Source organism: Penaeus chinensis, chromosome 7, assembly GCF_019202785.1.
Source record: "Penaeus chinensis breed Huanghai No. 1 chromosome 7, ASM1920278v2, whole genome shotgun sequence".
Taxonomy (NCBI): domain Eukaryota; kingdom Metazoa; phylum Arthropoda; class Malacostraca; order Decapoda; family Penaeidae; genus Penaeus; species Penaeus chinensis.
The window spans coordinates 7507188-7519687 of record NC_061825.1 but is presented as its reverse complement, the minus strand read 5'-3'; the positions used below and the strand labels follow the sequence as shown (position 1 = coordinate 7519687).

The window sequence follows — 12500 nt, the reverse complement described above, 5'->3', positions numbered from 1 at the left end:
TAAATACATACATAGATATATACATATATTTATATATACCTATTTATATATATATATTTATATATATATATATATATATATATATATATATATATATATATATATTTGTACATATATATGTGTATATATATACACATATATATGTACAAATATATATATATATATAAATATATATATATATAAATAGGTATATATAAATATATGTATATATCTATGTATGTATTTAAGTATATAGTTATGTATATATCTTTATTTTATATTTATATGTATGTATGTATATTTATGTACGTTTTTATATATGTATATATATTTTTTATTATATTTATTATGTACACACACACACACACACACACACACACACATATATATATATATATATATATGTATATACATATACATTATATATATATATATATATATATATATATATATATATATATATATATTCTGTAATAGGTTTGCCACTCAGGTGTCGTTTCGTGAGTATGAAGAGGTAGACTAACACACTCGTGAAGAATTTCATCTTTATTTTAGACGTTTCGAAGGTATAAACTAGACCTCCATCATCAGTAAACTGTCAAAAGAACCATTAAAAAGTCAGTTAGACAATAATTGATATGAGTACTAGGTTCCAAAACATATTATAAATACGCAAGATAAATGAGAACAATATATACATAGAAGTAATGAAAGCATAAAAAAGAACGACATATAATATAATATAAACATATAAATGGAATGACATAACATATATACAACGAAACAAAAGACTATAATAATAAAAAAAAGGTACAAAACTAACCAAAGTGGGTTGTTGGTGAGAGGGAAGGCCTATTGGGTAAATAAAGTTGTTGCGGTGGTTGTATTGTTGAGTTCGGGTTTCATCTTCTGTGTGTATAAGGTTTCCGAGATGATAAGGTCTTCTTCTTCTTCTTTGTGGTTTGCGAAGTTCTAGCTTCGCCCGGGCCTTCTGGATATGGCCAGGCCTGTGTCACCTTTTTACGGCTGTCTCATTGAGTTGTCTGACACTCGGTGCTTACCGTAGCGGCGGGATTGCCAGCAGGCGCTCCTGCCGCCATGGTGTAAGCATATCGCATAGCTTCTTTACCAGCACGGCGGCTGTTGTGGGCGGTCGCTGTCTCAGGAATTGTGTATGGTCACAATTTTCTAGGTAGTGGACTAGTGTGGCGTTCGGCTCGCCGCAGTGCTTGAAGCACCTTTCATCGCGTTCGATTGTTGGGATAATCTGCCATGCACAGTGGTAACCTAGGCGCATTCTGTGAAGAATGACTTCGGTACCTCTGTTGCTTACTTCAGAGAGTGCCAGTGGTTCATAGCCTGTGGCGTCTGAGTACCAGCTGGCCGAGGGGGAGGTTCTCGTTTCCTCTCTGTGGAGCTGCCGTAGGAAGGTACGACCGACCAAGGCACACTTCTCCATAAGTAATTTTCGGCTCGGTTTTATCGTCATGGGATTTGGGGGCATACCCCTGCCAGCGACGGCTAGTCTGTCAGCAAGCTCGTTCCCTCTGATGCCGATGTGGCTTGGGACCCAGTTGATGATAATTCTTCTACCCTGAGCAAGAATTCTCTGTGCCATTGTGAGAATCGTGGTCAGTAGGTAGATGTTGTCTGTGGGTGAGCTTTGCTGAAGACAGTCAATGGCTGCCCTGGAGTCTGTGTGTATGACCACGTGTCCTTCCCTTAGGGACGCGTGGCCTAGGGCTCCCATGATTGCAACTGCCTCTGCCTGTAGCGAGGAGGCGTTGTCTGTTACCCTCATGGATTTTGTGGCATCCCTTGCTGCAAAGCCGGCGCCTGCAGTGTGGCTCAAGGGATCGACCGATCCATCCGTGTAGTATGTTCTACTATTCGGAGGAATGATGGCTGCAATGACCCTGTGGGCTTCTGCCTTTAGGCTAGGCATGGGGTATAGGCTCTTTTTCATCGACAGGCTCATTATGTTGAACTCTATCAGGCTCAGTGCCCACGGCGGGGCTTCGGCATAGTCGGGGTGGGGGGAGTCCATGCCCTTAGCAAGAAGCTGTTCTTTAAGCTGATGGCGTATCAACACCCTGGCTGTATGAGACAGCCAGGAGTTGTTTGCAACGAGCTCGTTGTCTTGTTCGAGGCATCTGACTAATTTTTGTCTTAGGCTTGTGTTCCTGGGAGCCTGGATGACCTTTGACAGGAATTGTGTTGCCATTAGATCGATTCGTGAGTCCAGGGGGAGAAGGTTTGCCTCCATCAGGAGGTTGAGGACCTTCGTCCACCTCGGGGCACCCAGAATGATCCTGGCAGCTTCATTTTGGACCGTTTCTAATTTGTCTGTGTGCTTTTTCTTTGCAGCAATTAGAGCGACTGAGGCATAGTCCACAATGGGCCGGACAGCATGTACATAGAATGATCTTAGTACTTTGTGTCTGGCCCCTATGCGTCTCCCAGTCATTGCTCTCATGACGGACAGTCTTGCTTTGGTTCGGTCAACCAGGTACTGGACCTCCTTATGGAAGGAGAGGGTCCGGTCTATCCTTACCCCAAGGTATAGGTAGTCCTGGACCCATTCTAATTCCACTCCCTGGATTTTCAGTCTCGTGCCTCGAACTCTCTGTCTCAGAGCCATGGCTTTGGATTTGGCTGCAGAGATCTTTAGTCCTGTCCTACAACACTCCTCTGACACAAGGTCCAGACAACGCTGGGCTTTATTCTGGCTGCGTGGTCCAGTGGAGGTGATAGCGAGATCGTCTGCATACGAGATCATCTCGTATGCAGACGATCTGGCACCCCACTGGGAGGTTTATGTTGAGGATGCAGGACATTAAAGTGTTGAATAGGGCTGGACTGAGAACCCCACCCTGTGGCGTTCCATTTTCGAGTGGCATGTGCTGCGATAGGTGACCCTGGAATTTGACATTGGCAGTCCTGTTCCTGAAGTAGTCACCTATCCAAGCCAAGAGCTTTCCTCTGATTCCCTTCTGGATCAGTCTTTCCTGAATGGCAAGTGGACTTGCCAGTTCAAAAGCCTTCTCCAGGTCAAGGAATACCACCACAGCTGGGCCCTTGCTGATTGTGCTTAAGAGCGTGGCTATGCTGTGTGCTGTGCCCATGCCCCTTGTGAACCCGTGGAGGTGTTCATGCGGGGGTCCCGTTTTCCATTGAAGCTGGTTTAGTACCATCCTCTCAGCCGTCTTGGCCAGGCAGCTGAGACGAGAGATGGGGCGGTACTTCCCCGGCTCCTTTGGTTTTGGGACGGGAACTATGGTAGCCCTCTTCCAACTCTGGGGTAGATTGGAAGTTTCCCAGGACTTGTTGATGAGTTGCAAGAGTGCACGCTCACCTGCTAGTCCTAGGTGGGAGATAATGGGGTATGAGATCCCATCAGAGCCCGGGGCTGTGTTGGAACTGGTTTTATAGGCTTTCCTTAGTTCCCTCAGAGAAAAGATAACGTCTGAGTTATCGGGTTCGGCTGCCCTTTCTCTGATCTGAGCGTGTCTGTCTGGCTGTAGACACTCTTGTCTTGCCCTCAGCTCGGCTGACAGACTGTTGCTGCTCGTTCTCGCAGAGAACTCGTGCGCCAGTCTGTTAGCCTCTGTTTGGGGGTCGTGATGGGTGCACCTCGGGGCTGAGCGGCTGGTAGCTCGCTTGACCCGTTGCCACAGCTCTGAAAGGGTGGTTTGGTGGTCGAAGGACTCACACCATTCCAGCCACTTTTCCTGCCTGACTCTGTTGGCAGTTTCCTTGGCATCCGTGACAGCCTCCCTTAGGAGGGATAAGTTGTCAGGGGTTCTTTGCCTTCGGAATAGTTTTCGGCACATGTTCACCCTGTGGTTGACCTCCCTGATCTCGTCATTGAAGTACCAGGCGTCTTTGTGACTTCTGGACCCAGGCCGAGTTTTGGGTATAGTCTGTGAGGCTGCTTCATTAATGGCGTTTAGCAGGCTAGCTTCGAGCACTTCCACATTTTCGCTTTGTGGGGGATCGTTGCATCTCAGACAGAGGGCCAAGGCGTTTTGAAACGCCTGCCAGTTGGCCTTGTCTGTTTTCCATCTTGGATTCGGTCTTAGGATTTCGGCTGGGCCAGCATCCATGAGGGTAGTTATAGTGCCATAATGGTCACTTGTGACGGTCTCATCGACACGCCAGCCAATCCTCCCCACCAGAGTCACAGTGGCCAGGGTGAGGTCTAGGACCCCTTCTCTGACATGCGTTGGCTCTTGGGTGTTGAGGAGAGCGATCTCAGGGAATGTCTCTAGCACGTCGGCTATGTGATAGCCGGCCGCATCCGGTGCCCGGCAGGGAGCCAGGATGGGGTGGTGTGCATTGAAGTCTCCCCCTATGATCACTGGGTCGTGTGCAGCAGAAGCACAGACCTGGCTGATGTCTAAACTTCTACAGCGTGGCCGGCTGTACACGTTGTACAGTTTGAGGGGCCCCCCGGCCAGGTGAACCTCGACGGCAAGGGATTCAACATCGTCTCCACAGTGCGATGCATCGGCTATTGCGGAGCAGGGGATTGTTGCTCTCACAAGGGTGATCAAGCCTCTCTTGCCAGGTGTTCGTGGCAGTGTGAAGACATGGTACCCTGAGAAGCGAACAGTGTCCACTGTCAATGTCTCCTGGAGCATGACAATGTCAATGTTCCTTGATTGCACTACTGCTTGGAGAAAAGCGTTCTTTGCAGAGAAGCTATTGATGTTCCACTGTAGGATGCTTAGATGGTGTGTCATGATGTTACTCAGTGATAGTTACATCAGAGACATCGTAGGAGTGACAACTCCATTGCGAGGTCCTCGCTGGTTGAGGGCTCCTCGTCTGTTGTCAGGCTATCCTTGGGTCCACTGGGAGGTGGAGAGCCTTTGGTAGCTCTGACTTTGGTTGGTTCGGCTTTTCTCTCAGGCTTTTTCTTGGCTGGCCTTGCTGGCCTTGCCTGGGCAAGGTCAGCGTGATCTGGCTCTGGCTGCACAGATTCAGCCTGTTTTGGCTCTGCCTGTGAAGGCAAGGCCTGGTTTGGAGTGGGGAGGGGAGTCTCATCCTGGGGTGAGGGTGAGGCTGGTTTTGCTCTAACCAGCTTTCTTCCCTTCAGGGCTGCGACAGTCTGGGTCATTGCCGTCATGGCGACCGAAACTGCCTTCTCGGCCTCCTCACTCGACCTCCCCAGGGCTGTTGCTACTGCTGAGACAACAGCAGTTAACAGGAGAGTCATATCGTCCTCGTCAAAGAGGAGATGATCATCTGTTGGGGAGTTTTTTGTGGTGCTCTTAGAACCTTTTTTCTTTAGTTTCTTTTTCTGCACCTTTGGCATTGTCGGAAACTCCTTTTTGTTGGAGACATCCGGTGTCGGCTGGGGGGCGGCTTCCTTCCTCTTAGGAGGTCGGGAGGCCTTTTCGCTTTTGTTCCTTCCCCAGACATGGGTGCCCGGTGGGGCAGGAACAAAGTCTGGTCGGTTTTGAGCAACCTCTTGTCGCCTGAGGGCCGCCTCTTTCCTGACAGAGCAAGTCAGGCTCCAGGCATGATGCTTCTTGGCACAGTTGGGACATTTGGCTGTTGTGTCCCTCTTTTCCTCTTTGTATGCCTTGAGGCATACCTCTGTGTTGTGTGCCTTGCTACAGACACCACATTTAGGCTTGGCTGTACAGTTGGCCTGGTGGTGACCATATTTCTGGCACTTGAAACACCGAAGTGGTTCTGGCACATACGTTCGAAGGTTGTAGGTGCCCCAGTTACCCAGATCAAGGGTAGTGGTTGGGGCACCTTTCATGGTCACCAGGACTTGTCTTCCCCTTCGACATTCGGGAAGCCTGCACGACCTGTGGGTGTGAAGCGATCAGCTCCACATCGTACGAGACTGAAAAGCCAAGTAGCACTATCTTGGTTCTCTTTTCCTCGGGACTTATTGGGGAAAGACTCACTCTCCTCCCATCGGCTAGCTCCTTCGTTTCCCGGAGGAAATTCAAGGTAGCTTGATCTTTGGGCATTATGATCATGCCCTGATCTCGGGCGACCCGGATCGACAACCGGATTTTCCGTTGCAACTCCAATGCCCCGACCAATTGGTAGGCATTGTCGAAGCCTTCGGGTTTAGCTGGCACTTTGAACTGGGTGAAGCGTATAGTGGGTCCCGACTATTCATCAGAGTCGGTCTCCGGCCTCGGACGCTTCGTCCCGCCCTTTCGGCTTTCGGGCTTGTTTGTGGAGGCAGCAGCTGATGCGGCTGGTTCAGCCTGCTCTCCCTTCTCAATCGGGGAGGCCGTCTGAGAACTCAGGGGCCTCCCTTGCTTAGCTGTTGGCCTGGAGAGGCCAGCTCGCGAGTCAAGATGTCTGACTATTCGGTGGACAGACCCATAGGCTTCGGTCTTGTCCACCTTAGCAGCAGGGGTGACTGTCATCCTGTGCATGGGGCTTTCTGTTGCCACCGGAAGGCACATATGCCTTCATGGTGACTGCCGTGGTCTGGGCCTTGCGCGGTTCGTCAACATTTTTATCAGTCTGTTGGGGGTGTTTTATAATTTTTTCCATAAGTTGGTAAGTGCTTCATCCTCTCACGCCCCCACCCACCACGAAGTCCCACAAGGGGAAGCTGAGTGTCAGAACCAGTGTCTAACAGCAACAGGAGTGATGAGAGGATATACGCAGCCAATAACCATTGTGACGGCGCTCACGGACCATTGTGAGTGCCAATGGCGGCATGACTGCTTGACCCTAGCCTCCCGGGGGAGACCAGCCGATTGACCGTGACCAGGCCAGGATCAGGCCGCCTGTCTTGCTGGAATAGAGGACCAAAGAGGCGTGTTGCTAGCCGCAGGGCGTACTCGTTCACGGCATCGCTCAACCTCCAGGACTCCCGTCTCCACAGCGCACAAGGCTGCCACGCACGGCAAACGCGTGGGTAGGTGTAAACCCCTGCGGAGAGACCAGAGGGGATGACCTTCCACCTACGAGACATCATTGTTTGGAGCCCTTTTGCTCAGCCCTCTGAGGCAGCCACCCAAAGGTTGCTTCACCGCAGTGAGGGAAGAGGAGTCTTGCATTTTTACCAGGCAGTTCCTTTCATCCCTCTGAAGCAACCACCCAAAGGTTGTTTCACCTCAGTGAGGAAGGAAAGGACCTGTGTCTTTTCAAAGTAGTTCCCCCTTCCCTCTGAAACAGCCACCCAAAGGCTGCCTCACTTCAGTGAGGGAAGGGAGGTTTTGCGTTCTTGTCAGGCACTTCATTTCGTTCCCCTGAAGCAACCACCCAAAGGTTGTTTCACCTCAGTGGGGAAGGAAAGGACCTGTGTCTTTTCAAAGGGATTCCTCCTTCCCTCTGAGACAGCCATCCAAAGGCTGCCTCACTTCAGTGAGGGAAGGGAGGTTTTGCACTTTTGCCAGGCAGTTCCTTTCATCCCTCTGAAGCAACCACCCAAAGGTTGTTTCACCTTAGTGAGGAAGGAAAGGACCTGTGTCTTTTCAAAGTAGTTCCCCCTTCCCTCTAAAACAGCCACCCAAAGGCTGTTTCACCTCAGTGAGGGAAGGGAGGTTTTGCGTTCTTGCCAGGCAGTTCCTTACATTCCTCTGAAGCAACCACCCAAAGGTTGTTTTACCTCAGTGAGGAAGGAAAGGACCTGTGTCTTTTCAAAGTGTTTCCCCTTTCCCTCTGAAGCAGCCATCCAAAGGCTGTTTCACCTCAGTGAGGGGGGGGGGGGCGGTACTCGGAAACCATTCTGGACGTCTAGACGGAAGCGGTCGCCTGTGTGAAGGGCAGGGCCACAAACCGACCGAGAAGCGGGGCGGCACGGGGAATGGTTACCCCGGCGGCCCCCAGCCGGCTGCGTGGCGCGAGCCCGCGACCTTTGCCGTGCAGGTATGATAAGGTCTGGACGGGAGGAATGGGAAGATAAAATACTGAAATCTGTGTTGGAGAAAGGGTGTGAGTGAAGTAGAGATTGTTCTCTTATTGCTGAGAAAGATGGTTTGCTCAGCGGAAGGCCAGTCCTGAAGGATTTGCCTTTGTGTTCTAGGATGCGGTGTCGTAACCATCGTGAGGTACCTGTCCTTGGCAGCAAGGACAGGTAAATAAGTACACTACGTTAGAACACATATCAGAGTTACATCTCAAAGGTTGTTTTAGAAAGGTGGCTCTATTGTTAGTGTTGGTGAAGACAAAAGTGAATTTAATTTGAGGGTAATTATTTAGTAACAGTAATTTTAGTTGCTTCCTGATTTCAAAACTTAAACTACCCATGTACGGTAGTTTAACGTATATATGGTCTTTTTTAACAGTCGGGGCAATGGCTTGGTTTGAGAATATTTCACAAAGAAAGGTTTTGGTAATTTTATCAACTAAGGACAATGGGTACCCATCATTTGTAAAGACTTCTTTCAGAAAATTAATTTCGTCATGAAAAATTAACCAGTTGCTACACAGGTTATATGCTCGAGTCATTAAAGTTTTGATGCTGTTAATTTTGTGAAATATGGAATGTAGCTAAGGAAGTGAAGTCCGAGGCCAGTGAAGGTTGGCTTTCGGTAAATGCTTGTATGGAAGGTGCCATTGTTATAGGTAATTAGCGTGTCCAGAAATGGTAATTGATTGTTTTCCTGCATCTCACAGGTAAACATGATACTCGTCTGTTTCGAGTTTAGATAGTTAAGAAACAGGTTTACGTGTGAGGTGTGTTTAAAAAGGAGAAAAGTATCATCGATATATCGACGATAATGAACGGGTTTAAATTCAGGCGGACATTGTTCAAGCCAGTTCTGTTCGTGATAGCAAAGGAATGAATTTGCATAGGAAGGGCCTAATGGGGAACCCATCGCTACATCGTCTGTTTGACTGTATAAGCAATCATCAAACGTAAAAAACGAGTAATGGGCTGCAATCTCAAGTAAAGTTAAGAGAGAGAGAGAGAGAGAGAGAGAGAGAGAGAGAGAGAGAGAGAGAGAGAGAGAGAGAGAGAGAGAGAGAGAGAGAGAGAGAGAGAGAGGGGGGGGAAGAGAGAGAGAGAGAGGGGGGGGGGGGGAAGAGAGAGAGAGAGAGAGGGGGGGAAGAGAGAGAGAGAGAGAGGGGGGGAAGAGAGAGAGAGAGAGAGGGGGGGGAAGAGAGAGAGAGAGAGAGAGGGGGGGGGGGAAGAGAGAGAGAGAGAGAGGGGGGGGGAGAGAGAGAGAGAGGGGGGGGGGGAAGAGAGAGAGAGAGGGGGGGGGGAAGAGAGAGAGAGAGAGGGGGGGGGGAAGAGAGAGAGAGAGAGGGGGGGGAAGAGAGAGAGAGAGAGGGGGGGGAAGAGAGAGAGAGAGAGGGGGGGGGAAGAGAGAGAGAGAGAGAGGGGGGGGAAGAGAGAGAGAGAGAGGGGGGGGAAGAGAGAGAGAGAGAGAGGGGGGGAAGAGAGAGAGAGAGAGAGAGGGGGGGGAAGAGAGAGAGAGAGAGAGAGGGGGGGAAGAGAGAGAGAGAGAGGGGGGGGAAGAGAGAGAGAGAGAGAGAGAGAGGGGGGGAAGAGAGAGAGAGAGAGAGGGGGGGAAGAGAGAGAGAGAGAGGGGGGGGGGGGAAGAGAGAGAGAGAGAGGGGGGGGGGAAGAGAAAGAGAGAGAGGGGGGGAAGAGAAAGAGAGAGAGGGGGGAAGAGAAAGAGAGAGAGGGGGGGAAGAGAGAGAGAGAGAGGGGGGGAAGAGAGAGAGAGAGGGGGGGGGGAAGAGAGAGAGAGAGGGGGGGGAAGAGAGAGAGAGAGAGGGGGGGGGGAAGAGAGAGAGAGAGAGGGGGGGGGAAGAGAGAGAGAGAGAGGGGGGGGGAAGAGAGAGAGAGAGGGGGGGGGAAGAGAGAGAGAGAGGGGGTGGGGGAAGAGAGAGAGAGAGGGGGTGGGGGAAGAGAGAGAGAGAGGGGGGGGGGAAGAGAGGGAGAGAGAGGGAGAGAGAGGGAGAGAGAGGGGGAGAGAGGGGGAGAGAGGGAGGGAGAGGGAGAGGGAGAGGGAGAGGGAGAGGGAGAGGGAGAGGGAGAGGGAGAGGGAGGAGACTGACTGACTGACAGAGAGACTAAGCAGAATAAGAAGTAATATATTTTAAAAATTCATATACCTTTACAACATTCCGTCTGGCTCGGAAGCATGCTTGTGTCAATCGCGACGTGCAATATTAAAAAGAACTTATGACGCAACCCTCTCCAGTATTTTATAATAATAATCTTTAAATGGGGAGTTACTATTTACAATGCAATATTAGCCATTGCCCACAAGGATTTTATGTCCCAAGCAGCTGATGTTGTAATGTCATGGCGCCCAAATGCAGCTCATGCCGAGGGCTATTCGACTCCTGCAAGCGACTCCCTCTCCTGCTCCCAAACTGCGGCCACACCTGCTGCAAGGCGTGTCTCGTGCGCCTCGTGCAGCACCGCGGTTACCTGTGCTCCGTCTGCAGGTAAGAAAAGGCGGTGCGATTTATATATGTCTATTAACACAAACCTGAGAATTTAATGTGTGATTCCTAATTGTTATACGGATAATAATCGCAAACTTGGGAAGGCAGTGTGATTTTTTGTATAAGCCTATTATAATAAAAAAATTGAGGAGGGAGTGTGTGATCTTTTTATCTCTATTAATCACAAACTTAATAGATTTGTTTCCTTGCAATAAAAATATTAAGGCAAACCTATTTTACAGGACAAAGCAAGGAGTCTCAGATGTAGACGATCTCCACGTGAATCATTCCCTGCTGGAGGAAATTCTCTCTATGGTAAGCTGCCTGTCATTAGCACACCCGGTCTAATTAATAAGTTTTATAACTGTAAATAATGATTATCCTATTCTGTCAAATTCATAAGATTTATAACTTTAAATTATGATTAGCACATCCTTTCTGAATAAACTTTTTAACTGTTGACGAAAAACAAAGAACGGGAGGCTCTCCTGATTTCTGCTGGCTCGAAAGGTACAACAACTGCAATTAAAACCTCTTCTAGATTTTAACATACAGACACATGTAATAGTAGGAATATGTAGATTGACAGCTGCATGAAATTTGTCACTGAACACTGGCGTTTGTTCAAACTAAGTCTAGTTTTGATAATGCAACTGCATTGCATACAATTACAGTTTTACGCCAGTAGTGTTAAAATTGTCACACACCCATGTTTATAGATACTGTGACGACTGAAACTTTTTTTTTTTTTATAATGCCTATAAAGCCAGCGTCTTTCAAGGCCATACTTGACTTCCAAAGCTGGAACAGATCGCGTATTGTTTATATATCTACGAAAATGTCATGAACCTGCGATAAATAGACAGCATCGTAGGCTTTATTTAAGCTATTTAGAGACGTAATACCCTTAAAGTTTCTTAACCAGACCGTCTTGTTCCCCTAGTTCTGTTATTCCTTATTACTTCAACCATTTACCATTGAAATAAGAGTCCGTTTAGGGAAAACTCGAAATAGAGACAAATCGTGTGTATTCAGGAACTGATGTTTCAGGGTGAAGAAACGCCGGAGCCTCCGAGCGCGGATGAAGCCGCCTGCACGCGGCACCCCGGCGTGCGTCTGGCCTTCTGGTGTATCACGTGCCGCTCCGCCCTGTGTGGGGAGTGCGTTGTGGAGATGCATCCTCGGCCGGAACATCAGGTCGCCCGGTTTCAAGAGGTCATGGTGGAGAGAAGACGCCACGTGCAGACGGCGCTGCAGACGGTCATTGACGACATTGAGAAAACGACGAAGGACTGCCAGAAAGAAGGGGAGGACACTGGCGCCCACAACAAGGCTCTCGAGGACCTTTCCCAGACAATCCTGGAAAGTGCGCTGAAGTTAGTGCTTGCCGCAACCATTCTCGAGAGCCAGAGAATCGACGTCAAAGACGATGAAAGAAAGTTTAAGAAGCTTGAAGAAACTGCATGCAGAATGTTCTGTGACATCCCTCGAGACATCTCGGGATGGGCTGGCATTAAGGTTCTTCAGACGTATGCAAAGGAGGTAGAGGAGTTCAAACACAACGTATATAAGAACATCAGCGCTAAAGAAACGCACAGAAATCTACACTATAACGCTTCCAAAGAAACCGCGAAAGCCGTGGCAGCGAATTGCAACGAACTCATTAAGCAGGTAAAATGTATTCGCACAAGCAAATGCGATAATGACGCATAAATCCGACTAGCTTTAGTGTTCAAACCACGAATGTGTAGAGTACTTGTCTTCATTCCATCACCTTACCCGGGCTGAAGCTACGCATACATTTACACCTCTTGGTATGTAGTCTCAGACTCATCCCTCGTGGCTCTTTCATCCTTTTTTTTTCTACGCACTGAACAGGTCACGTCGCAATGGCCCGACCGTCACATGACACTAGAGAAGGCTGGAGGGTTGCGAGCAAGGCTTCAATATGCGGACAAGCGGCTTCACTTTCACTGCCCCCAAAAAGCTTCAAAGGATGAGACGATAATGCAGATGAAGGTAAAGATGTGGTGATGGAAAGGTAGATAGAGGTGTTGGAAAAAGGGGAAATGCAGAGACAGGGAGATGAGAGTAGGGAGAATCTAAGCGCAAAGGGAGGAAGAGAA

The 12500-nt window shown here is 48.9% G+C and overlaps 1 protein-coding gene across 3 annotated transcripts in view; it reads left to right on the top strand.

The window, feature by feature from the left end:
- Positions 1-12500, top strand: part of LOC125027169 — a 23888-nt gene that overhangs the window by 1817 nt on the left and 9571 nt on the right. The window contains exons 2-5 of one of the 3 annotated variants that reach the window (XM_047616070.1): positions 10213-10374; positions 10617-10689; positions 11425-12045; positions 12253-12393. In XM_047616070.1, the coding sequence (XP_047472026.1) occupies positions 10229-10374; positions 10617-10689; positions 11425-12045; positions 12253-12393 (981 nt within the window). In that variant the 5' untranslated portion in view covers positions 10213-10228. Of the gene's footprint in view, positions 1-10193; positions 10375-10616; positions 10690-11424; positions 12046-12252; positions 12394-12500 lie in introns of those variants that run through there. The other 2 variants (XM_047616071.1, XM_047616072.1) reach the window with 2 other exon arrangements.